Source organism: Elgaria multicarinata, chromosome 13 (genome assembly GCF_023053635.1).
Source record: "Elgaria multicarinata webbii isolate HBS135686 ecotype San Diego chromosome 13, rElgMul1.1.pri, whole genome shotgun sequence".
NCBI classification, from domain to species: Eukaryota; Metazoa; Chordata; class Lepidosauria; order Squamata; family Anguidae; genus Elgaria; species Elgaria multicarinata.
The window spans coordinates 13,968,879-13,995,393 of NC_086183.1; the positions used below are offsets into that span (position 1 = coordinate 13,968,879).

Consider the following 26,515-nt stretch of genomic DNA (forward strand, 5'->3'; position numbering starts at 1 on the left):
GAAAAGGAACCAAACAAAGCCCAATAGAGATGCTCAGTCCCACCTTGAGGGCTTCCATCCTTCTGGCTCCAGCTCAAAAGAACGGCCATAACCAGATCCCAATGTCTTCTTACAGTGACATCAGCATGGAACTGACCATGTGGATGGCATCCTATGGAGAACGGTGGGTTTAAGAAGACCCAACAAGCCTACGCCTCGGCGTGTGTCCACAAAGCAGCTCCAGCTGGTTCATCTCCCCAGCCAAAGGATGTACACAAAGGGTCCTATCAGTCCTGCAAAGGGTGGACGAAGCTGGAAGGGAAGACGCCTGTCCTCGTGCCATCGCCTTCAATGAAACCAACCTGGAAGAAGAAAGAAGAGAGTGAGAAAGGCCAAAAGCAGAGGAAACTGGTAGACCGGGAGTAGGCCACAGGGTGCCCTGCAGATATTCTGGAGTCCAACGCCTATGATCTCTGACCACTGGCTGGGGCGGATGGGAGTTGCAGTCCAAAAAATCTGGAGGACACCAGATTGCCTCTCAGCCTACCACAAGGATAGGTGAAAGGCACCCTGCATGCATGGAAGGAGGCTGACAAAATCCGGTCCTAATCCCTGTTCTTCTCATGGGAAAAGGTGAGAGGTGGAGCAGAAACCACCCTGTCCTGCATCTGCATAGGACCTCTGCTCCACCTGTTTAGTATCTTGCCTATGTTGTGAGAAAAGAGAAAAAACGGAAGAAAAGCAGGATGGCATCAAAAGCCCAACAACACAACAACCAGCAGGATCTTAGATTCTAGTTCTGCTCTTCCTTCCTTCCTTCCTTCCTTCCTTCCTTCCTTCCTTCCTTCTTTCCTTCCTCCCCTCCCCTCCCCTCCCAGGGCTGGCTCAAGACATTTTGCTACCTGAGACAGATGGCAAGATGGTGTCCCCATACACAGTACTCACCTCTTCACCATTCCCACACCTAAGCACCTACCAACCGACGCAGGCACTTCACTTTGCCAAATGGTAGGGCCGGTTCCTAAGCTGAAATGAAAAGTGCTTTCCCCACTTATCCTGCTAGGAAGGAGCAACACTCACCCAACTTTGCTCGTCCTCTTCCCGTGTCACCACAATCACCTCACCCTTGGAAAAAGTCAGCTCCCGGGCCTTGTCTCCTCTGCAGTCAGCCAAAGCCATTACTCTCTTTGGCCGTCCCTTAGCCTGCATAAACCAAAACAATCATCAGTTCCACAGTTCCTTTCTTTCCCCAAACCTCTTCCATGGCTAGCTGAGCTGGCTCAGGGCTGGCCCAAGACATGTTGCTGCTTGAAGCAAAGAACAAGATGGCGCCCACTCTCACTCCATGTACAAAGGCCAACTTTACTAGCAGAAGAATCTTACTTCAGTATTGGGGATGGAACATCTTCCTCTGCTGGATCTGAAGGCAGCTGACTAACTTAGGAGGTGTCCCACAGCTCTCTCTTACAACACTTTCCTGCCACCTCCCAGCACCTGCCACCTGAAGCAACTGCCTCACTCTGCTACATGGTAGGGCTGACCCTTAACTGGCTTCAGCATGGGGAAAACTTACGTGGTAGGAGCATGTGACATTAAGATTTTATTACTTTGATACTTTTGTTTATTTTATTTATTACTTTTTTACACCACCCAATAGCCAAAGCTCTCTGGGTGGTTCACAAAAACCTTTCATCATTGTCCTTTTTATTTGGTTATTTGGTTGTTGTTTTTATGATTATAAACCACTCCGAGGGCATTTGCCGGTTGGGTGGCATACAAATCTAAGAAACAAACAAAAATAAATGCCATGCTCACTAACGCTTAGGGGGAAAGGAGATCCCAAATTGTGCATAAGCCTGTTCAAAATGCGGCAAGGCCTTCCCCCGCAAACTCACCGGAGCAAATCTTCTTGGCATGGGCACAGGGGGAGGGTTTTGCGGCAGCATCGGAGCCTTGCTGGAAGGCAGTTCTTCTGGGAAAACAGATCCCTGCGGGGAAAGGGGAGTGCCGGAAGATTTTCCCACTGAGCCGCTACTGATCCGCCGGTAGGATCGGGTGCTCTCTGAGCTGTAGGGGAAGAGAAAGCCGCTTGTAAAACATCATGGCGGTGAGGAATTCCTGCCCTGGCTGCTGTCAAAAGGAACTCCTCTTCTGCACAAGGACGGGGCTTTCAAAGTGAACAGCCTGTGCCGTTTTCTCCATACAACTTTTGATGTTTGCTCAGCTAATGCATAGTATATTTGATGGCAACGTCAGAGACGGGTGTGCAACCAGTGGAACGAGGGATGGATAACACGGTGAGCGACATGCATACTTGGCCGAGAGCCTGCCAGAGTGTGGGAGTTCCACTGCCGTGACCTGGAAGGTAGAGCTGTGCACCACTTCGAGTCCAGATCCTGAACCAAAGTGGTATGGAGTGGAGTGGGCCCGAAGTGCATTGGGCCACTTCAGCCTGATTCGGTGCGATGGTGAGCTGCTGCCCCCCCCCCCCGCGCCCACGGGACTGACCTGATTCACCCAGCAGCCTTTACCGATGCCACAGTTTGAACATTAGATCTAGTTGAACATTAGATTAGATCTAGTTTGAACATTAGATTTTTCCTGTATAATATTGCCAGGATTCAATCATTTTTGTCTGTCTCTTCTGCCAAGACTCTTGTTCATGCATTGGTTATTTCTCCTTTGGACTACTGTAAACTTCTTCTGACTGGCCTTCCTTCTTCTCACATCAGTTCATTGGTTTCTGTTCACCACTCTGCTGCTAAGATCATCTTCTTGGCTCGCCGCTCTGACCATGTTACTCCACTTCTGAAATCTCTTCATTGGCTTCCAATTCACCTCAGAATCCAATATAAACTTCTCCTGTTCACCTACAAAGCTTTTCACAGTCTAGCTCCTTCCTATCTTTCCTCTCTCATCTCACACTATTGCCCCACTCGTGCTCTTCGCTCCTCTAATGCCATGTTTCTCACCTGCCCAAGGGTCTCTACTTCCCTTGCTCAGCTTCGTCCATTTTCTTCGGCTGCCCCTTACGCCTGGAACGCTCTTCCAGAACATTTGAGAACTACAAGTTCAATCGCAGCTTTTAGAGCTCAGCTAAAGCTTTTTTCTAAAGCTTTTAAAACTTGATTTTGATCTTATTTATTTATTTATTTATTTATTTATTTAGAATATTTATATACCACTCCCCATTGAAAATGAAAATAAAAACAGAATAATACAGTTAAAACAAAATTTAAAAGAAGCAAAAACAGAAATCCAAGGCTGCATGTTAAAGAAAGGCTTCTTGGAATAAAGATGTTTTCAGGAGGCGCCGAAAGGAGTACAAGGTTGGCGCCTGCCTGGCCTCCAGAGGAAGGGAATTCCACAGGAGGGGCGCCACCACGCTGAAGGCCCTTCCCCTGGTGGATTCCAATCGGAGGATGGATCTAGGTGGAACCACCAGGAGAAGGCCCTCGGATGACCTCAGTGACCGGGCAGGTTGGTAAGGGAGAAGGCGCTCTCTCTGTTATCCTGGTCCCAAGTTGTTTAGGGCTTTGTACACAAGTACAAGAACCTTCAACCTGGCCCGGTAGCGAATAGGCAGCCAGTGCCGTTCCCTCAGCAGAGGAGTTACATGCTGGAAAGGGGCAGCTCCAGACAACAGCCGAGCTGCAGCATTCTGCACTAGCTCCAGCTTCCGGAGCAGCTTCAAGGGCAGCTCCACATAGAGCGTGTTGCAGTAATCCAATCTTACTTGTATACTGTTAGTTTTACTCTACCCTGTGCCTGTTTGGTGCATTCTCTTCCCCTTATTGTTTTATTATGATTTTATTAGAATGTAAGCCTATGCGGCAGGGTTTTGCTATTTTATTGTTTTACTCTGTACAGCACCATGTACACTGATGGTGCTATATAAATAAATAAATAATAATAATAAGGAACCTTAAAAATGGCAGCGTTCATTGAGGATGAGTGCCTGCCAAATGGGTTAAGTAAGTCCTGCAGGCAGGGGCAGCAGCTTGCTGGGTTCAGGGGAAAGCAGGGAGGGGGGGTGAGCAGGAAGTCCAATGGACTCGCTGTCGGCATCACACCTGGGAACCTGAAACATCCGACCCGCTTTGGATATTCGAATCTTGCTCCAGATCTGGATCCGAAGGGCCGAAGGGCCAAATTGGCCTCCGAAGTGAGTCAGGGATCCCTGCACAGCCCTACTGGAAAGCCAAATCAGTTTGGAACAATGGAGGCAAGAGACCAGCCAGCAAGCCTGGAGCTACCTGGATGCTGCTCTGTAAAATGGGAATATTCTTAACGTACATCATAGGGCTGTTGCGCGAATTATTATTCCCGTAGGGCACCCTGTGGGAAGGAGGTGGGAAGAGAAGGATAAGAAAACAAAAAACAAAAGTGCAGTAGTGCCACGGAAGAGGGCGTTTAACTTCTCTACTTGTTCCTTTTCTCTAATGGAAATTACCAGCCAAGTTACTATTGACTGCTATTGACACAGGGTGTCATGAGAAGGAAGCGGATAGAGGGCTCTAATGAACATTCAGCTGCCAGGCCTCGCAGAGCCTTCAAAAGGACCTGGCTTGATGGCTTAACAATTGAGCAAGCCTGAAATAACCATATAGGGCCATATTCTGGACAATTTGGCTCAGAGGACACAGAAGGAGATCAAGCCAGCTTTGCTGCTCAAACACAATATGGACACCATACCTCCTGGAAGCTGCCACGGGATGGACAAAGGATGCTCGACTTACACAAGAAGAGCCCTGCTGGATCAGACCAAGGGTCCATCTAGTCCAGCACTCTGTCCAGTGGCCAACCAGCCCTCGGCCAGGGACCAACAAGGCAGGACACGGTGCAACAGCAATCCTTTGGTCAACTGACACCTCATGGACTCACCTGAACTTTACTGGGTTTGCTTGCCCTTGTTCAGGAGAAGTCCCGGGAGAAGGATGCAACACTGCCATCTGATTAGACTCTGATCTTCTCCGTTGGGACCCAGTGTCCGTCTCAGAGCAGGTTTCCCAGTAGGCTGTGCCTTTGACCTCCACGGAGTTTCGGAAGCTCGATGGCTGCCGAGAGGTGCCACTGTCTAGCGTACCAGGAGCGCTGGAAGTGGACAAGTGCCGACTGTCCACCGTGCCAGATACATTGGAAGTGGATGAGTGCTGACCATCAGGGACGTCTGACGACTGGGACGAGGACTCGGAGGAGTCTAGAAAGAAAGGGAAAATGAGTTCTCACTCAAGCAGAAGGTCCAGTTATCTAAACCACACTGGTGATGTCAAGAGCAAGTAGCTAGAAGGGATCGGGCAAACATTTTAGCAGTACTGGACATATTATGGGATATAATATCCCAGTGGGTCTTAAGATAATTCTACTTGGATTGATGGGGCTCTGGCACATGAATTTCCACAAAAAGGGTAATATCCAATGTTAGTCCTACTTGGAGTGGATCCACTGAAATGAATAGGACTTCAGTTAGTCTCGTTCATATCATTGGGTCTACTTCTAAGTAGGACTAACATTAGATACTACACAAAGTGTTGTTAGCCCTGTAATTGCTGGGCTTTGCTTACCCTAGCAGCTGGAGCACTTTTAGGCTCTCCAGATGTCATCGGACGCCAACTCCCATCACCCCCATCCAATGGTCAGGGGGAAACTCATGCCCCTCCAACAACATCTGGAGGGCCACAGGTTTCCCCCGCCATGGCTGGCCCACAGCCATCCTTGCTGACCTGGTTTTGTCTTGGCGCTCCCTCTGGTGGGTTTTTTGACTGGTAATGGCGGGGGGCCCTCCTCGCTGTTGGAGCTCCGCAGGCCAGGCCGCGAGGGGACCAGGATGGTCTCATAGGTCTTGTTGCTGATGTCCATGCCTGTGCAGCTCCACCTGTTTGGAGGGAAGAGGGCCGGCTGGCCCGTGGTTGGAGACGGCGAGGACCCAAAGGATCGCTGCAGCGGGCTCACCTATCAGAGGAAGCAACAAAGTGGGTTTCCCAGCAACCAGAGATCTCCCCCACTGCTACATCGCAGCTTCTTCCAGCCTGATCGCCGAATTCCATTTCAGAGAAACTCTCAAAGGCCGCATTCCAGTGGCGGGAGGGGCGGAAGGGGCAGAGCCAGAATGCCAGCGTATTTGAGCTTCAAGCTCATCCCGCCAGCAACTAAGCCTCAGGAGAGGCGTTCCAACCTTCCAGAATAGGGGAATAACTGCATGCAATCTGGGAAACCCCCCAACAATTGGTGGGTAGGGGAAGGCAGGGTAGCTACTTGGGGAATTCCGCAGGGTCTAGTTTAGATCCCAGTAGGGCCGGGTTTGGCCCATGGGCCTGAGGTTCAACCCCCCTAGTGTACGGCCTAAGGTTGACCACACAGGCCCATCCCTCTCAGAGACCAGTTGGTTGCCCAACCACAGGAGCTTGTTTGCCAGGGAAGCCACCCAGTGGAGGCTGGTGGCTCTGATGTCAGTGGGGTGGTGGAAGCATTCCGGGTTTCAGCCAGAACCAGTCCAAACTCTAAAGGAGCTATCCAAGGTGTGGAAACATCTTGGATAGCTCTTTTCGAATTCTGGCTGGTTTTGACTTGAAACCCAGAGCTGATTCACTGCCCCACTGACATTGGAGCCACCAGCCTCCCATAAAACTGCTGGAAGAACATCTTTTTTTGTTTACTACATCTGCAGAGACAGAGAGGAAGAGCTCCCAAAACAGCACCTTTTCATCCAGCTCATCTTCACTGTCGTACGAGAACTCCTGAGGTGCTTCCCAGTCGTAATCCACGTGCATCTGGGGAGCCAGCCTGCCTGCTTGTGCTTGCTCCAGCTGTAATAAGGAGGACAGGAGAAAAATCCCCCCCCCATCTTCAGTTCACCATGAAGGATCCCCCACTTCCGCCATCTTTCAAAGGCCAGGGCTGCAGCCCTGAACAGATCAGCTAAGAATCCTCCACTGAACACAAGGGGAATTGCCTCTATGTAATCTCAAATTCTTTCTTTCCATCCCAGCTAGGAAGACATTGGCCGTTGTATGAAAAATGAACTAAATGAAATTCTCACCCATCCCTAGGAATTCGGGCTGTGCACCCACCCCCGATCCGCCTCAGAGGCCGACTCGGAGCCCACGAAGCAACCTCGGTTCGGCTCGGGGATGCTTTGGGGGTTGCCCGGCCCGCCTCGGGGCCGAAGCAAGATTTGGGCCCTCCGAGGCGACTCAGACTTTTCTGGGTGCCGGCTGTGCAGTCTCCTTACCTGCTGCCTCCACTGTCACCGCCACATTCTTGCTTCTGTTTAGTACCTCTGTGGCCACAAAATACAGCGGCCATAGAGCTACTAACCACTCAGAGGCCCCACGATATCTTAAAATCATGTGGCCTACTTCTTGTCATTTGTGTTGGCAGCACCGGAAGCCGCCAGAATCAAGGCGGCAATGGTGGACGACAGCAGGTAAGGGACCCACCAAGGGCCGGCTCCGAAGCACCAAGGCGGCCCGAAGCTTCGGTGCCAATTGGCTTTGGGCTGCCTCGGGCTTTGCCACAACTGCCTCAGAACTGAGCCGAGGCTGGCCAAATCAGCCCGCCTCAGCTCAGATTCAGGGCCTCGGTCCGTGGTGGAGCACAGGCCTACTGGGAACGGGGTGCTCTATCCTTCCTCCACCTGCTTGCTTACTCACCTACATGCAGTCCCTTGTTGTCTCTGGCGACCAGGTGAGTGCTTAAATAGGAGGCTAGTTTTACAGTAGATTCAGCCACTGCCAGCAGGATAAGCTTGCCATTTCTCACATGGCAGTGAGTTTCAAGACTGAGCTGGGATCTGCCCCCCAATTTCTGGGTTACCGTCTATTTAATATATTTTTTTCAAAATATATAAACTGTATCTCTGCCATCAAGTACCAGCACAATCGATCATAAAACCAACCTTCTATTGAAGCACTTGCCTGATCGCCAGAGACGACAAGGAACTGCATGAAGGCGAGTAAGCAGTCACCTGCTGGAGGAGTGATGGAGTTCTCTATCCCTCCCCTGACAGCTCCCAACAGGCTAGGAGGATTTTTGCCCCCAAGCTAGTGACTTCTATATACAAAGTTGCATTTAGTCATAAATATGGAACAGACCTTTTGAAATCAATGGGACTTAATTTAGTCATGACTAATTTAACTCCCATTGATTTCAATGGGTATTCTCGAAGTATGACTAAATCTGGGTTAGAGATGGGCAAATATTTCAATACTGGTGTCTCTCCATTTCTCATGATTCCAATCTTAAATTCAGATCATCCCAAATTTTGAGGAATCACATGAAAATTCGTAACTATTTTTGTACATATTTCCCCCAATTGTATGCTGGTGGGTTGTTGTTGTTTTGCCAAAAATACACATCTTTGCAAACAATTTTCTTAATATAATGAATTTTTGACTACTATTTCCACTAATACGTCCAATTTTGTGCACATCGCAATAATTGGAGAACAAAATTCAGAGAAGTGCGAATTTTAAAAGATAATTGGGTTCTGGTTCACATAGTGGGTCGACAGTGTGAAATTCGGTAAGTTCACATTAAAATGCAAACAGAATGAATTTCTTCCTCGTCCTCAATCCAACCTAACGTTTCCTATTTTTTTATTTAATTACATTTCTGTCTCCTCTTTCCTCCAAAGAACTCCAAGCAGCCTATGTGGTTCTCTCTCCATCTCCATCGTAACTCACAACAACCACAGGCGTGCGCAGCACATTTTATTAGGGTGTGCACCCAGGGAATTTTAATTAATTAATTAGTTATTTTTTAAAGGCGATCATTTACTCAATCATAGAGGACATGTTTAATTCATTTGTTTATTAAACACTGCAGACACTCCGCGTTCGGGTTGCCTGGCCATGGGAGGGCCGTTGCAGGTGAGGGGGGTGGAAATGAGGAGATAGATGCCCCAGCACTGGCCTCTTCGAAACGTGGCTCCCAGCAAAGAGGGTTCCAGCAGAGTGATTCCTTTTCGCTCCTGCTGCCAGGAGCAATGGCAGTGGAGCAGCTGGAGGACCATGCCCACTATGTCTGGATCCCCCTCTGGATGCCTACTCAATGGCGCCATCCATTTGGTGCTTATTGCTGGAGTTACTCAGGTGTGCCTGGGCACACCCAGCACACACCTCGCGCACGTCTATGACAACAACCTTATAAGGTAGGTTAGACTGAGAGGCACTGATTGGCCCAAGGTCTCCCTGTGAGCTTCATGGCTGAGTGGGGATTTGAACCCAGGTCAATGATGATCACCCTTTCGTTCCCACCTACCAGGTCTTCACACTCCACATGCTTGTACCTTCTTGCCACATCCAGAGGTGTTTCGCCAGCTCCATTTACTGGACAGAGAACAGAGAAACAGAACAAGCCTGAAGGAAGGCCCAGACATGGAGGGGAAATGCTTGAGTTTTTCCGATGTGGGCTCTGAAACAGTACGTAGAACTATTAACATCTAAGGCAGCTTTCCCCAACCTTGTGCCCTCCAGTTGCTTTGGACTACAACTCCCAGCATTTCTGACCATTGGCCATCCTGGCTGGGGCTGAAGTCCAAAACATCTGGATAGATTCCTTAAAAATAATTTTTTGAGAGTGTTTTACCCTTAAAGGGAGCCTAAAAACAGTTTTAAATAATACAAATTAATACATCAGGTTACTGACACATTTGATTGTATTTATTCCAACTGCCAAAACTGACTTAAAATGTATTCATAAATTACGTTACTAACTTCATGAAACAATGCGTTTTTTAAATGATGGAAAACATTTCCATGGGGAAAAAACATTTTCCCATTTGTATCACTGCCTCCTGTAGGATGGGAGCACATTTAAGAGTTCCAGGGCCACTGCAAAAAAGGCCCTGCACTACCTTCCTCGACTCCCAGCCACAAGGGTAACTTACCTGCACTTGTTGAGGCTTTGCCTTTCAGCAGCAGTTTGATACAGTTGGGCTGATTGTACTGGGCTCCATAATGCAGGGCAGTGTTCCCATCTGGAGTTGGCCTGTCTAGATTGCCCCTGCAGGCAGATAGACAACAATGAAACCAATATCCAGCTTCCATTTTAAAAAATGGTTTCTAGGTTCACATGGTGGCAAGGGGAAAATTATAAACCTCACCATACCTATCTGTTTCCTTCCTTCCTTCCTCCTCCTCCTCCTTCTTCTTCATCATCATCATCATCATCATCATTATCATGCACCCCTTTACTTAATAATCTTTTTTTAAAAGGCCAAATTAGCAGACTATTTCAAAACTTGGAATTAGTAATACATTATACATAAGTCAGCCCTGCAACAAAAATGTTGCACCGTATCTGTCACGTCTAACCCTACTGCCCCTGTTTGGGGAGAAGGTGTTTCAGGTAATCAATCAGAATCAGATTCAGAATTAGAAGAGGCGGCGCCAGACACCAGCCAGCCTGTACCAGTGTGGGAGGAAGCTCTCACGGGCGATTCCCCAGCTGGGAGTCAGCCTTCTCCAGAGCTTATCTCCTCAAGGCCAAATCCTACACACTCAGTGGGAAGTGAGCTTTCTTCCGGAGGAGAGCGCCTCAACAAGCTGGCTGATGCTAGGGTCCGATGGAAGCTAAAACACGCAGCGGAAGGAAGGTGTGAGAAAGTCGGTCCAACTAGGATTGTGCCAGAACCTGCCTCCACACCAGGCTCTCTGAACTTACAGGAGTTTGGGAAGAGGCTTCCTATTCTTGCTTAGTTTGCATAATTTTGCCTAGGGGGAAGTTTCTAAGGGATTAAACTCTCTTCAGGTGGGAGAGATGTTTATTGCTTAAAAAAAGCTTTGTAGATTACTTAGCAGGCATTTGCCTCCTATCGAAAGCAGGAGTTTTCTGAGAAACACGACAGTATCATTGCCTCCTTACAGGCTCTTGTTCAGGGTTCCAGAGAGCCATTTCCTCCAAGCAGGGTGTTCCTCTCTCCCCACTTTCTGCCACTCCCAGTTTAGTTTCTGTGGCTACTGAGCATGCTCAGGCCTCACTGGTTGGTTTTCTTGGCAGGGGGTAGAGCTGCCCCCTTAGGTGCTTGCTTTTAAAGATGTTTTGTACTTCTGCAAACCTCGGGATTCCCTGAAACATGTCTATTCTGCCATTTTTGTTTCTCAGTGACCCCACTTCACTCAGTTTCTATCTGCACGGACCACCTGAGTTTGCTATTACAGGGAGTGATATTTGACCAAACTGAATTTGATTGCACACTTCTATAAGCAGAATTTTGGAGCCGCTGGGAGAGTTCATCAGGGGTTTGGGGGTTCGGTGAAGGTGCTGGACTAGTGCCTGGGGGTTGTAATGGGCTGGATGAGGGCTAATAAACTGGAGCTGAATCCTGATAAGATTGAAGCTCTGTGGATTGCTGGTTCCCAAATCCGGGGATTAGGTAAACGACCTGTTCTGGATGGGGTTGCACTCCCTCTGAAGAAGCAGGTGTGTAGCTTTGGAGTACTCCTAGATCCTTCCTTGTGACTGGAGGCCCAGGTGGACTCCATGGCCTGGAGTACTTGGGGTCAGCTTTGGCTGATCCGCCAGCTATGTCCTTTCCTGGACAGGGACAACCTAGCCACAGTAGTCCATGTGCTGGTTATTTATTTATTGCATTTCTATACCACCCAATAGCCGAAGCTCTCTGGGCGGTTGACAAAATTAAGACAATTCAAGTATAAAACAACAGTATAAAACCATAATATAAAATACAATATAAAAGCACAACCAGGATAAAAACAGCAGCAGTGCAAAAATTCAAATTTAAAATACAAATTTAAAAGAGCAAGTTCAAATTAATTTATAAACTGTTAAAATACTGGGAGAATACTCCCCAATTAGACTACTGCAATGCACTGTATGTGGGGCTGCCCTTGAAGACGACTCAGAAGTTGCAGCTGGTGCAAAATGCAGCAGCTAGACTGCTCACTGGAACATATTATAAAGACCATACAGTATAACACCGGACTTAAAAGAATTGCACTGGTCAGAATTCAAGTTGTTGTCAATGCCGTTCAAAGCCCTAAATGGCTTGGGACTTCAGTACTTGAGGGAGTGTCTCTCCCTATATATGCCTACCCGAGATTTGAGACCTGTTGGAGGAGCCCTTCTCTGTGTCCCACCAACACAAGACATACACTATGGTGGGACATGGGAGAGGGCTTCCTCTGTTGTGGCACCCTGCCTGTGGAATGCCCTCCCCTCGGAGGCCCGACTGGCACCGACACTGGCTTCATTTCAGTGCTAAATTTAAAACATGGCTTTTTATCAAATCCTTTGAGGGCTAAATTCTCCATGGTTTTAATTGATTTTAAATGCTTTATTGCTTTTTAAAAAAAACTCTACTGGTTTTTAATGTGTTAATGATTTCATACATGTTTGTGAATTATTTATGTTTATATCGTTCTGATTTTATCTGTACGCCGCCCTAAGATCCCAGTGCTAATAGGGTGGGATACAAATGTTTAAATAAATAAATTAATGAATGAATAATTCTGGTACAAGGGTGTGTGTGTGTGTGTGTGAGAGAGAGAGAGAGAGAGAGAGAGAAAAAATGCAAAAAGACACACATCCCTGTCTATAGCTAGCAGAGAGTCCTCCAAACGAAAGCTTACCCATTCTGAATAATGAAATCCACCAGCGGGAGCGAGGTTTTGTTGGCATAGTGCACAGCTAGATGCAGAGCTCGTTCACCTTGTTCCTATTGGGAGCAGAGGGGGAGAGAAGAGAAGCAGCACTTTGCAGACCTTTCCATGCTAAAGTTCAGCTTAGATACATTCAAGTCAGAGCAAGGGGGGGGGGAAACAAGCCAACCAATCACAGCCCAAGAAATCCAACGTAATCTGCATAGCTGTGATGCTGAAGGGAGGGGCTTTCCCATCACTTGCTTAGGACATAGCTAGACGGGGCGATATCCCAGGGATCCCCCCAGGATCGTCCCAGTGCATTCACATGATGCACAGGGGATCCCGGGAACAGGGAGGGATGATCCCTCCCTTGGCCTGGCATATCACCCTACCCTTTTAGCCCGCTTTTTCTGCGGTCTCAGGATGATCCCGAGAATGCAGAACATGTTGCTGGACATTGTGGGTTGTCCCAGCTCCTTGCAAGTAACCATGAGGAGCCGGGACCTGAGCACGGGGCACAGAGCTCCTCAGGAGCTCTGCGCCCATCAGGGATCGGGTGGGGGAGTGGAGATTTTTTTTTTTTTTTTTTAAAAAAACAAACCTTACTGTCCTTCGCTCGAGCGTTCGTGCGCTCCGTCTCCTTTAAAAACAAAAAACAAAATGGCGGGCACGACGTCCTCTTCCTCCTGGGACGTCGCGTGCCATGTGTAGACAGAGGGGGAGATCTCGTGATAACCAAATCACGAGATCGTCCCCCCTCTGTCGCTAGACCTGCTAGGTCTAGCCATGGCCCTAGACAACATATAACTCGTCTTTCAATAGAGTGATTGTTAAGGTGGGGGAACAACAATGAAACCCACAAAACATTAATAAAACAAGCAGAAGTTTGTTTTAGAAAGGATAACTAGAAATGTGCAAAGGTCTGTCTACGCAGGGCCTGCAGAGGCAACTGATTCCATGGTGATGGATCCATACTTAGTGTAGAGAGTTAAATCAGTTATGACTAACATAAGCCACCCTGATACCAATGGGACTACTCTAGGTATAGTTACGCCTGGATCCAAACCATAATTTGGAGGCCACCACTGAGAATACCCGCTCCACAGTGGCCTCTATCTATCTATCTGTCTGTCTATCTATCTATCTATCTATCTATCTATCTATCTATCTATCTATCTATCATCTATCATATCTATCTATCTATCTATCTATCTATCTATCTATCTATCTATCTCTGTATGTATATCTTCTCTGTAGTGGCAGCCACCATCTGGAAAACCCTCCCTTGAGAAGTTCAGGAGGCACAAAACGTAACATCCTTTAAATGCATCTTTTCACACAAGCTTTCCCTGGGCTGGAACTGCTGCCAGCTTTATTATGGTTGTCCGTGATGTTTTTAAACTTTTAAAGCTTCATATGTTTTTGATCTGTTGCATTTTATGGTTTTAAATGGTGTACTGCCCAGAGAGCCTCAGCTGTTGGACAGTGTAAAAATGTAATAATAATAAAAAAAGAGACCACAGAAAGGTTTCCTGTGCTAGATCTTGAAGAGCGGGGAGGTGTATGTGGGACTTGTAACTTAGTTACAAGATACAAAACTCATCAAAGACCCAAGGTGGTTAAACATCAGCCGTGGTAGCTTCAGGGTATGCTTTTTGACACCCAACCATCATATGCTATGCTGGCAGCTGAGACTGGGCAGCAGCAGCTAAAGGAACAGGTAGTGTGCACAATTCAGGGGATCAGATCAGGGGTGGGGGCTGACTAACCCAGTGGTTTAAAGGCAATCACGTGGCTCTAAAAGGAAATTGGTGTCGTTGGATGCTGGTTAGTGCCAAACGCTCTGTTTAGAAAGCAGCAGTGTTTTTATACACACCTGTCCTGCTAGGTCTGCATTCCATTTCACTTACCTGCCCTTCAGGGCTGGCTAGAGGTTTGGAGAGATCATGACCCTCTGCAAAGGCCTGAAGCAGCGCCAAGAGATCCCTGCTCCGGATAGCTTCCCAGAGACGGAAAGGCTCGTCCCTGGCGGCTTTGTGAACGTACTTGCGCTCCATGTACTTGGCCATGATGAATTCCTTCCGGGCGTTCCTGCACGAGAGAAAAAGGAAGAGTTTGGAAATCAGTGTGCTTGTTGACCTCAAGGGCAGTCATAAGCATATAAAGAAGAGTCCGGTTGGGTCAGATCAAAAGATCCATCTAGTTGGGGAAGCATCTTCTAGCCTCTATGGCTGCTATGATAGTCCTGAAAGTATTTGGACAATATCTGGGGAAGCATTGAGCAGGCTGGATGAGTTGGGTTTCTAATCGATGTAGGGAAGGCCTTCAGCATCCTCTCTTTCAGAACCAGAATCAGGCATAGTTGAGATTACAGACTCCAGCTTTTCCTAGCACAGAATTTTGATTTTGCTTTAATGCAGAGGATATATATTCCCATGGACATGCCAGAGAACCACACAAAGCTTTTCTGCTGTTGTTATTTATTTATTTATTTATTTATTTATTTATTTATATAGCACCATCAGTGTACATGGTGCTGTACAGAGTAAAACAATAAAATAGCAAAACCCTGCCAAGACAGCCAGCTCAATTTCCCTCAAGGTTTACTTTCCACAGGACAAGGCTGTTCCCACCACATGCTAAGTCTTGAGCATACCAATCCATCCCTTTTCTTGCTTGCATGCTAAATAGATTGAGCTTCATATGTACCTCAACAATAAGATGGAGCTTCAAATGTGCCTCAACAGTAAGGTGGAGCTTCATGTCTGCCTCAACAGCAAGGTGGAGCTTCATATCTGCCTCAACAGCAAGATGGAGCTTCATATGTGCCTCAATAACAAGATGGAGCTTCATATATGTCTCAACAACAAGACGGAGCTTCATATGTGTCTCAACAAAAAGATGGAGCTTCATATCTGCCTCAACAGCAAGGTGGAGCTTCATATCTGCCTCAACAGCAAGATGGAGCTTCATATATGTCTCAACAACAAGACGGAGCTTCATATGTGTCTCAACAAAAAGATGGAGCTTCATATCTGCCTCAACAGCAAGGTGGAGCTTCATATCTGCCTCAACAGCAAGATGGAGCTTCATATGTGCCTCAACAACAAGATGGAGCTTCAAATGTGCCTCAACAGCAAGGTGGAGCTTCATATCTGCCTCAACAGCAAGATGGAGCTTCATATGTGCCTCAACAGCAAGATGGAGCTTCATATGTGCCTCAACAACAAGATGGAGCTTCATATGTGCCTCAACAACAAGATGGAGCTTCATATGTGCCTCAACAGCAAGATGGAGCTTCATATCTGCCTCAACAGCAAGATGGAGCTTCATATGTGCCTCAACAACAAGATGGAGCTTCAAATGTGCCTCAACAACAAGATGGAGCTTCAAATGTGCCTCAACAACAAGATGGAGCTTCATATGTGCCTCAACAACAAGATGGAGCTTCAAATGTGCCTCAACGACAAGATTGAGCTTCATATGTGTCTCAACAGCAAGGTGGAGTTTCATGTCTGCCTCAACAGCAAGATGGAGCTTTATATCTGCCTCAACAAGATAGAGCTTCATATCTGCTTCAACAACAAGATGGGGCTTCATATGTGCCTCAACAGCAAGATGGAGTTTCATGTCTGCCTCAACAGCAAGATGGAGTTTCATGTCTGCCTCAACAGCAACAACAAGATGGGGCTTCATATCTGCTCTGTACCACTACCACCCTGAGCCCCCCACCCCATTTAACCCCCCTCGGTGCTCTTTTCTTGTGCCAACGTCAGTTTCTACTCACATATCGCTGCTTGAGGACGGTTTCGGGCTGCCTTGTGCTGGTAAGGTGGCCTCCATGACGTCATTAAACTTGGCATTTCCAATGCTGACTGCCAGCTATGAGCAAGAAAGGGACTGGGTGTCACTGGAGGGGAGGCTAACCGCCACATAAAAGGCATTCAGGCAACCTGCAGTCCGGGGTCTGCATGAGGCTGTTGGAGGCCTCCGATGTGGCTTGCCACAGGTGCCCAAGCTTCCAAATACCCTCAAATTCCACACACAGAGAGCACCTCCTTTCCCAGAACAACTGCGCTCCCAACAGTTGTATGTTGGGAGCCCCATTGTGCTGGGAAAGATGGTGCCCATGGAGTCAGGCCCATGCGCCCTCTTCTGCACCACAGTCACACTCTGAAGAGCTATTTACAGGCTATCAGGTGTGCAATGTAAATCATGTTCACCCAGCTGATTGGAAGCAGAAAGACATGAAATTATCTAAGTGTGACAACACTGGGGTGTGCGTGTACAGGCACATGAGTGTGCACATGGGTGTGAAATGAGCATGCATGGGGGGGGGAATGCATGCTCAGGTGCAGCCCACAAACCACCTCCCATTGCCCTAGCCCAGCCCTCTGGGGCAAAGAGGTTGCCCACTCCTGATATAAAGAATCCATGGCAGCGGGGTTTCCCATTAGGGCCCATTTGATTACTAGCTAGCAGGGCAAATCAAAGGTGAGAGACTGGGGAAAAAAACAGGCTTGCAATGCCACACTTTGTCCATCTGCCTTTGTTAACTAGAGGAGAGTTAGCCATTGGCATATGGTCACATGGAAACTCTATGAAACTACTTCTCTCAAGATACAGCAGCAGCTGCACAAAAAAAGATCTCTCTCTCTCTCTCTCCAGGCATCCTTCCACTTCTGCTAGCTTTAGAATCTGCTTCTATCCACAAAAGTACCCCATTTAGCTTTCTAGTGTTGTGTCCATGAGTTCGGGATGCTGAAAAACTTGATGCAGCATAAAAGCCAGCAAGAGGGAGGCAAAAGGAAAATGGAAAAGGTGTGTTTTACCAGCAGTTCAGAAGTGCTGAGCACGTCAAGCGTCAGCGACTGGATGCGCGAGTAGTGCACGCCCAACTCACGGTGGATCCCTGAGCACTCAATGCACGTCAGGATGCCAAGGTTGGTGGACAGCCACGTGGGATCTGCAAGAGAGTGTCCGAGTACAGAAGCGCTGCACAGAAATGATGACATTTCTTCCCCATTTCTGATTTTCCCTGACCACTAACATTTTCTTCACATCTGGACCAAAGCATAAGTCATTATCAAGTCCCCACTGCAGATGGGATATAGGGTCTCAACGGGCCAAAGGCATTTTTAAATTTGTGCCTGCTTTTTTTTTTAGCATGAAATTGTATTTTATTTTGAAATGAAGTTAAAAAACATGAAGGCAAAAAGAACATACATAATAATAGAACAAGATTGTTAAAGAAACAAAGAAATACCCTGATTATAATTCTTGGTTTATCACCAATATGTGGGCCATCTACAATAAAATAGACTTATTACCTAATGAAAGAATGAAAACACAAGTAACAATGTTTAACAACAAAATTTTGCAGTGTGCAGTGCCTGTCTTCAGGGTTCCCGCCAGCCACCAAGCAATACCCTCCCCTACGATATTCCATTCCATTCTTGCTCCTCCATGTTTTCCCTATCTTACACATCAGACATTTAGCATTTTGTAGCCCCTGACTATGGTCAGTCTTCATTCAGTTGTTTTGGGGAAGGGGTAGAGAGTGCCTCTCTAGGATTTTTTTTAAAAAAAACTTCTGCAAAACTTGATGTTTCTCCAAGGATGCTGACACCTTCCTATTCTTTCCTTGGCGACCCCATTTCAGCCTTCTCTGTGATGGCACCTTATCTTATTTTATTTATTTATTTATTACATTTCTATACCGCCCAATAGCCGGAGCTCTCTGGGCGGTTCACAAAAATTATCCATTATCTTTGGAATGGCCTTCCTGTTGAAACTCAATTGGTGACGACATTGCTATTATTTTGGCTCAGGGTTCACAAGACCATTACGTCCAGAGTCTTACTGACCTGAAAAGCCCACAAGACTAGAGAGCAGTGAACCAGTGCCATAGCCAGAGGAGAAACCAAGCAAACGCAGTCTCTTCTTGGATGAGCAAAAACCTGGCTGAAATTGGTGCTTGAAGTGAAGTTTGGTAACTGGGCACCAAGAGGTGAGGCAGAGATTACAAAATGCCACTGGGGTACCATCTCTTGGAAAGATCTCCTCTAGGAGCCCCGTGGAAACAAAGGCTATGACAAAGAAACGTAAGAGCCCTGTTGGATCTCACCAAGAGTCCATTGTCATCAGCAGCTCTTGGTCCTCATCCCCCTTCTCATCATTGTCACCACTGGATTGCTTGGCAGGCAAAAGGCAGTGCGCATTCCCTTGCTTCTCCTTCTCACCATCACCATCACCTTGGCCAGTGTGAGAGGCAGGAGGACCAGCAGGTTGCAAGGGTGAAGAGGAGGAGGAGGAGGAAGTCCAGGGAGCTCTTGTCAGAAGGACCAAAGAACATCAGAAGAGCCCTGCTGGATCAGCCCTGCTGCAGTGGGGACTTGGTCCATCTAGTCCAGCACTCTGTTCACCAGGGGCCCACAAGCAGGACAAGAGTGCAATGGCACCCTCCCACCCATGTTCCCAAGGAACTGGTGTACATGGGCTTACTGTCTTTGATACTGGAGATAAGCACATCGCTATCAGGACCAGTAGCCATTGATAGGCTTCTCTTCCAGGCTATCATTCATTTCAACAGAACTTGATTGGAAACATTCTCATCCAGTCTGGAGCCATGTTGTGACGACAGTTCCCGGCTAATTCACGCTCGATCTTGTTGGACCTACCTGGGGCTCCACAATCGCAGCACTGCCTGTTGCCCGGCATGTTCTTCACCTCACCAATGATCAGCTTGGTGAGTTCTTGCAGTCCACTGTCAGCCATGCTGCCGGCTGAAGACATGCAGCCACCCGGATCGCCCTTGAAAGCATTGCTGAGCGCTTCGTCCTTGCTGTTCTGGAGTACCGACACCCACCTGGGTGAATGGAAGAGAATGCTGATCAAGCAGCAGTGGTGGAGCGGATGGGGAACCACAGTGCAGGGATGGGAAGGCAAATGTCACAATCAGAATGCATGGCCATGTGACTGCAGTCACAAAAAAGGGGATTTTTGTATCATCAGGTGCCCACCAGATATTTTGGACAATCACTCCCAGAAAACAATAATCCCCATCTTCTTTAGATTAAGTGGAAATTGCACTGCCTTACCGGGGCTTTGCTTCCTGCTTCTCTTGCACAATTGTAATGGGCTGCATTACACGGGCAGAGAGGCATGGCCATGTGGTCTATAATTGAAAGCTTCACCTCCTCTCAGTGCTCACTGCCTTGAATAGGACAGCGCCCTCTAGTATGTACTTTGTAGCACCACTTTGGCTGCACATGGCAGAAAATCTGGGGATATTACAGAAGATTTGGGATATCCAAGGGCTTTTTAAAGAATGGAATAACCAGGGGGAGGCGCTGGAGACATACAGGAGGTTGACACCATTGTTAAAAGGACCCGCAAACTTCCTTGAGTGGCCACCCATGAGCGTGCCTCATTTCACTTATTCCACAACAACTCCCAGAAAACAACAATTACCAGTTTTGGACAAAAACTCCTAGCATTTTTGATCACTGGTCTTGCTTGATCAGGCTGATGGGAGCTAAAGTCCCAAATATCTGAATTGCACCAGGTTGGGGAAGGCTGCCTGAGAAAATCAAGCCCTGTACGAATTTTCAAAAGGGTGAATCAGAGACTAAAAGGAACATGCCAGTCATGGACCACCCTGACAAGCCCTGGGGCTTTTGAATTGTTTCTCTTACTTATTCCAGGATGTAATCAACTACCAACTTGGAGTTTGTCAAACGTGCAAAATAAGGCACAGACGTACTCAAATGACCTCTTGAAATCCCCCCACCATTTCTGGGTAGAGAAATTGGGTGAACACTTCAAAATTTACCCCTGCCCCACTCATGCTAGGGGAAAGGAGTTCTACATACAAGCCTCAGTAGCAGAGAAGACCCTTTTGTACATTCCTGCCAAGCACGTCTTAAATGGGGGTGGGATGCCCAGGAAGGCCTCACCATATGATTCAAGCAGATAAGCAGACTCCTGTAGATGCAGACACTCCTTTAATTATCCTGGCTGCAGGCCATTTACAGCTTGAAAAGTAACAACCAGTGTTTTGAAATGAGCCCAGAAACAGACCCGCTGCAGGTGAAGCTGTTATAAAAGGAAAGCCACGTCTTTGCCGCAAAAACACAGGTCTCAATGGAACATACAGGGAACACTTCTATGGCCCCCTGAGAGGGCATAGGATATTTCAGATTCCGGGATCCAAAGTTAGAGAAAGTGCTCTGACCTCGGATCCAGGAATCCCTGTTTCCCGTCCCCTCTCCGCTGCGCCGGCTGCCTCTCTGAGGTTGCAAAACTTACCTCAGGGAGGAGGTAAAGCAGGCTTTTCTGCGGGCAGAAAGGGGAAAGGATGGGAGAGGTTGACTTACGAAGGCCTCTCCAGGGTCCTACCCTCCCCCTCCGCAGTGCCCCAGCTACACGGGAGAAAAAGTCCATCTAGCTAGGGTGACCATATGGAGAGGAGGACCAGGCTTCTGTATCTTTAACAGTTGTATAGAACTATTGTATAGTTCAGCAGGAGTCATTTGTATGCATGCAGCACTTGGTGAAATTCCCTCTTCATCACAAGAGTTAAAGCTGCAGGAAACTTGCCCTCTTTGGTAGGGATGTGCTCCGCTTCTAATCGGACCGGCGAATTAGAAGCAGAGCGGGGTGCTTCGCCTGCCCTTAAGGCGGAGGCGAAGAGGATTGGGGGGCCGGCGGAGTGTGGAGAAGAGGATCGAGGTGAAGGCGGATCCTTCACCTCGATCCGGAGCTCCGCAGGAAGGGTAAGTGGGGTTTACCGGGCCCTGCCGCTGTCGCCCATGCGGCGACGGCGGCAGGGCCCGGTAAACCCCCCCTCCTCTCCCTTACCTGCCTCCGTCCACGGTCCCTCGGCTTCTTCAATTGAGCCCGCGGTTCAACCAGGAAGTCTAGGCCGCACTTGCGGCCCAGACTTCCTGGCTGAACCTTGGGCTCAATTGAAGAAGCTGACGGACCGCGGACAGAGGCAGGTAAGGCCCCCCTCCCCCTTGGTCCCTTATCGGGCTCTGTCGCCATTGCCGCACGGGCGGCGACGGCGGTAGGGCCCGGTAACCCCCCCCGCCCCCCTCTCCCGGCCTTACCTGGCACCACTCCCCTCCACTGCGGAGCTCCGATTCGGAGCCGGAGCTCCGCGGCGAAGCGGAGTGGAGCGGGCCGATCCAAAATTTTTGGATTGGCCCACGGGGCGGAGCGGGGGGTCCATGCACACCCCTACTCTTTGGTATCTTGTCAAGACCGCAGGGCTCCTGCAGTTTAAACTGTTGCGATGAAGAGGGAATTTCACCAGGTGTTGCATGCATACAAATGACACCTCATGGAATTCCCTTTTCTATGCAACTGTTAAAAATCCAGGAGCCCTGTCCTCCTTTCCATAGGGTCACCCTAGTCTAGCGAAAACACAGAGCAGGAGGAGCATGGAGGCAAAGAACGCCTCTGCTGTTCCTCCTGCTCTACACCGGATGCCCGTTCTGAGTTCAGAGAGGTCCGCGCATCAGGATAGGATTGCGCCTCTCTTTGCTAAATGCTTCTCAAAAGCTGCCCTGCAAGCAACACATTGCATGAAGGCGCGGCCCCCCAGGCAGGCTCTCATTGGTCCCAACTGTCACAATTGTCACCATGAGCCTGGACAGCTTCCCCATCCATACAATATGCTAATTTGTTTTGTGTATTCTTAAAACGATGCATATCACAGCACTCCTTCCAGGAGCTCGAGGCAAACATACAGGCTTCTTCCCACCCCCATTTTTTATTCCCACAACAACCCTGCGAGGTAGCATAGTCTGAGAGCTGGTGACTGGCAGGAGAAAGGTTGAAGCTTTGCGGCAGAGCAGCTGTTTGGCACGCAGAAGGTCCCAGGTCCGACCCCCCGGCATCTCCAGTCTTACACACCTCACTGGGTTACAGGGAAGATGAAACGGGATGGGGCTTCAAGGAAAGGCAGGACGCAAGCGCAGTAATGCATCTGCCGCGCCACGCTCTACATACAGGAGTGGGGCTCCCTGTGGCCTTTTATCACACTGTTGGACTACAACTCCCATCATCCCCAACCATCAGCCATGCTGGCTGGGGATGATGGGAGCTGGAGTTCAACAACATCTGGAGGTCTATCAGCACCCACCACCACCCTACAACACCCATCGAGAGATGTTAGGCGTTCTGCAATGCCTGTGGGTAGATTACAAACCACCCTGGCTGCTTCTGATTATCCCCACATACACACACACACACACACACACACACACACACACACACACACAGACTAATTTAGAGAGTCTCTCGCTTTCACTGTTGTTCACTTTCACTGGATAAAGGCATTTTTGAAGCTTAGGGGGCTGTTTTGGGCTAAGTAGGAGTGTTAAACAGGAGTGAGAGGATCCTTTATCTCCCACCCCCAACACACACACACTTTGAAAAAGAAAAGACAACAGTTCATGCCCCTTGCGATTGGTGCCAGACAGGACCAAACTAGCTCTTTTTCCCAATCAGAAAGGCAAGAGGCCTCAGGCTGAGAACAGGCAGCGAGGAACTTACACGATGCAGTCTTGCTCATCCTCTGCTTGGAAGTGATAAGTCCTATTGTCTGCAAGGAGAGGAAATTCAGAGAGATGAAAGAGTACAGGAACAATAAACCTAGCTCTTAAAACGACAACAACTGAGAATCTGCAGTTTCATTTTTTTATTTTTATTCTTTTTAAAAGAGATTTCTAGTCCTTAAGCTCACAGAGGGAGGCTAGAAAATGGACAGGCAATGCCTAGCGAAGCATTGCCTAGTGAAGACTAGAACCTGGATCTCCTGACTCCCAGTCCAACACTTTAACCACACTGGCTCTTGTTAATGCCCCCTAAGAGTGTGCACCCTTAGAGGCTACCCTTTGCCCCAGTCTAATGCTGGGGCAGGCTTCCACCGACCTGCATAGCTTCTAGTCTCTAGTCATCAAGAGCAAAAGCAGAGTAATTAAGCAAATAACATGCAAAGCACATCTATCGTATATTGGTCATGGATTTTTAGCTTTCATTGCTCTAGAATTTGGATTGTCTTAAGCCACAGTGAACGTTTGGTCAAGTACCCCATGATATTTTGGCTAGCAAACACATGGGATGGGAGCTAGATGATAAAGCAGTCAAGTGAATTCACAGCTGATTGGAATACCGTACTCAAAGAGTACTCATCAATGGTTTGTTACTGAATTGGAGGGATGTTTAGGGGTTGGGTTCCCCAAGGCTCTGCTTGGACTCAGTGCCCTTCAACATTTTTATCAATGACTTAAGATGGAACGAGCCTCGTGTGGCGCAGAGCGGTAAAGCAGCAGTTTCTGCAGCTGAAACTCTCCCCACGGCCTGAGTTCGATCCCAGCGGAAGCTGGTTTCAGGCAGCCAGCTCGGGTCAACTCAGCCTTCCATCCTCCTGAGGTCGGTAAAATGAGTACCCAGGTAGCTGGGGGAAAGGTAATAACGGCCGGGGAAGGCAATGGCAAACCACCACGCTATAAGGCCTGCCAAGAAAACGTCAGCGAAAGTAATGACTCAGTGCTGGCACGAGAGGTAAGATGGAACAGTGGAAGGAATCGTTATCAAATTTGCAGATTACACAAAACTGTGTGGGACAGCCTACACTTCAGAAAAGGGGAATAATATTCAAAGTAACCTTGATGGAATGAAAAACTGGACTGAAACTACCAGAATGGAATTCAAGAAAGACAAATGTGAAGTTCTGCATTTAGGCAACAAACAAATAAACAACAACAACCAGACACAATGGGGATAACATAAGGGATACCTGGCTTGTCAGGAGTAAATGTAAAAAGGATTTTGGGATTGTAGTCAAGCCCAACCTGAGCATCAACCAGCGATGTGCTGTGGCTGCAAAAAAGGCTCAGGTGATTTTAGTAGGGGTGTGCACGGACCCCCCGCTCCGCGCCGCTCCGCCCATACTCCGCTCCTCTTCGCCGCGGAGCTCCGGCTCCAAATCGGAGCTCCGCAGTGGAGGGGAGTGGCGCCAGGTAAGGCCGGGAGAGGAGGGCGGGAGGTTTACCGGGCCCTGCTGCCATCGCCGCCCGTACGGCGATGGCGGCAGAGCCCGGTAAGGGACCAAGGGGGAGGGGGGCCTTACCTGCCTCCGTCCGCGGTCCGTCGGCGTCTTCAATTAAGCCCGCGGTTCAACCAGGAAGTCTGGGCCGCAAGCGGCCTAGACTTCCTGGTTGAACCGCGGGCTCAATTGAAGACGCCGACGGACCGCGGACGGAGGCAGGTAAGGGAGAGGAGGGCGGGGGGGGGGGTTACCGGGCCCTGCTGCTGTCGCCTCATGGGCGACAGCGACAGCGGCAGGGCCCGGTAAACCTCACTTACCTTTCCGGCAGAGCTCCGGATCGAGGCGAAGGATCCGCCTTCACCTCGATCCTCTTTGCCACGCTCCGCCGGCCCCCCAATCCTCTTTGCCTCTGCCTTAAGGGCAGGCGAAGCCGCCCGCTCCGCTTCTAATTCGCCGGTCTGATTAGAAGCGGAGCACATCCCTAGATTTTAGGCTGCATTAATAGATCCATAATTTCCATGTCACAAGAAGTAAAAGCTCCATTTTATTCTGTACCAGTCATAATTCACCTAGAGTACTGTGTCCAATTGTGGGTGCTGCACGTAAAGAAGGATGTAGAGAAACTGGAAAGGGTTGACAACTTGGCAAAAAAAAAAAAAATAGCCACTTCATGGACGAGAAGCATGCGTGCCACAGGTAGAATGACTGAGCTGTTTAATTCCTTCTCAAATCCATTCCTGTGCTAACTACCACAGAACTTTTAGAAAAAACACAACACAAGGCTAAAATCATTATTTGGCAAATAGCTACTGCTTTAAAATCAGTTTTACATGAAACAGAAGTGACACTGTACCGCAAGCTGCTGTGATGTCACAGAAGGCACTGAGAGAGGACAGAGGTTGTAATAAGTTAGATACTTACGTGTCACAAGATCGAAGGACTTTTTATCCTCTGGATGAGGCCTCACTTGGCAGGTCAATAGATTTAACTTTACAGGAGGCCGGTTTATCTGTGAAGGCAATGAGTAGGGGGGATGGGAACAAATTTTGCTCCGTTCGTTTTCTGTTCAGAATCACACTCATAGTTCAATATGATCAGTAGAGGCTGATTGATGCACTTTCAGTGAGGCTGTAAAGCCATTCTGGATTTCAGTTAGAACCAGCTGGAATTCTAAAGGAGCTATCCTAGGTGCTGAACCCTATCCCTAAAGTAGCTCCAGCACGTTGGATAGCTCCTGTAGAGTTCTGGCAGGTTTGATTCACACGGCCTTTGCTGAAATCAAAGCCACCAGCCTCCACAGAATATCATCTTGCAGTAGTAGTAGCAAAGAAGCAAAAGCAGAAGTAGGCAGCCAGACATTTCTACAAAGAGTTTCTATACCTCTCTGGATCTCAAACTCTCCTATGCAAACTTCTATGCTGGAACATGGAAATCTTAGTCCAACAGTTCCCAACCTTGGGTCCCTAGATGTTGTTAGACTACAACTCCCATCATCCCCAAGCAGCATGCCCAATGGACAGGAGTGATAGGAGTTGCAGTCCAACAGCATGTGGAGTCCCAACGTTGGGAACCACTGCCTTGGACTGTTAGGAAGGCCCCAATGGCCACCGCAGCCTTTGGCCCTCTTTACCCAACCTGCCACCCTTGGCTCATTCTGATCTTTCACACCTGACAAGAATGCTTTTATTTAAATCATTTTGGCACTGCTCTTACATTAATTTTTCTTTCCAGGGCAGTTTGCAACAGCCCAGCCTTCCCCAAACTGGTATCCTTGAGATGGGTTGGACTTTCAATGCTAGGGATGGGTGAACTCCCACATGTCCTGATTGCGCTCTACGCGCCGGACTCTCACTGGGCAGCTGAACCTGGC

The 26,515-nt window shown here is 48.4% G+C and overlaps 1 protein-coding gene across 1 annotated transcript in view; it reads right to left on the bottom strand.

Annotated features, from left to right (window-relative positions):
• Positions 1-204: 204 nt before the first annotated feature.
• ASAP3 (ArfGAP with SH3 domain, ankyrin repeat and PH domain 3) overlaps positions 205-26,515 on the bottom strand; it is a 104,473-nt gene continuing 78,162 nt past the window's right edge. Inside the window, exons 12-26 of the mRNA XM_063140235.1 lie at positions 25,567-25,654; positions 23,148-23,196; positions 19,265-19,452; positions 17,417-17,550; positions 16,372-16,466; positions 14,495-14,675; positions 12,573-12,658; positions 9,869-9,984; positions 9,241-9,308; positions 6,678-6,785; positions 5,703-5,931; positions 4,864-5,179; positions 1,875-2,046; positions 1,060-1,182; positions 205-341 (exon numbers count right to left, since the gene is read on the bottom strand). Of these exons, the coding sequence (XP_062996305.1) occupies positions 267-341; positions 1,060-1,182; positions 1,875-2,046; positions 4,864-5,179; positions 5,703-5,931; positions 6,678-6,785; positions 9,241-9,308; positions 9,869-9,984; positions 12,573-12,658; positions 14,495-14,675; positions 16,372-16,466; positions 17,417-17,550; positions 19,265-19,452; positions 23,148-23,196; positions 25,567-25,654 (2,028 nt within the window). The 3' untranslated portion in view covers positions 205-266. The remainder of the gene's footprint in view (positions 342-1,059; positions 1,183-1,874; positions 2,047-4,863; positions 5,180-5,702; positions 5,932-6,677; positions 6,786-9,240; positions 9,309-9,868; positions 9,985-12,572; positions 12,659-14,494; positions 14,676-16,371; positions 16,467-17,416; positions 17,551-19,264; positions 19,453-23,147; positions 23,197-25,566; positions 25,655-26,515) is intronic.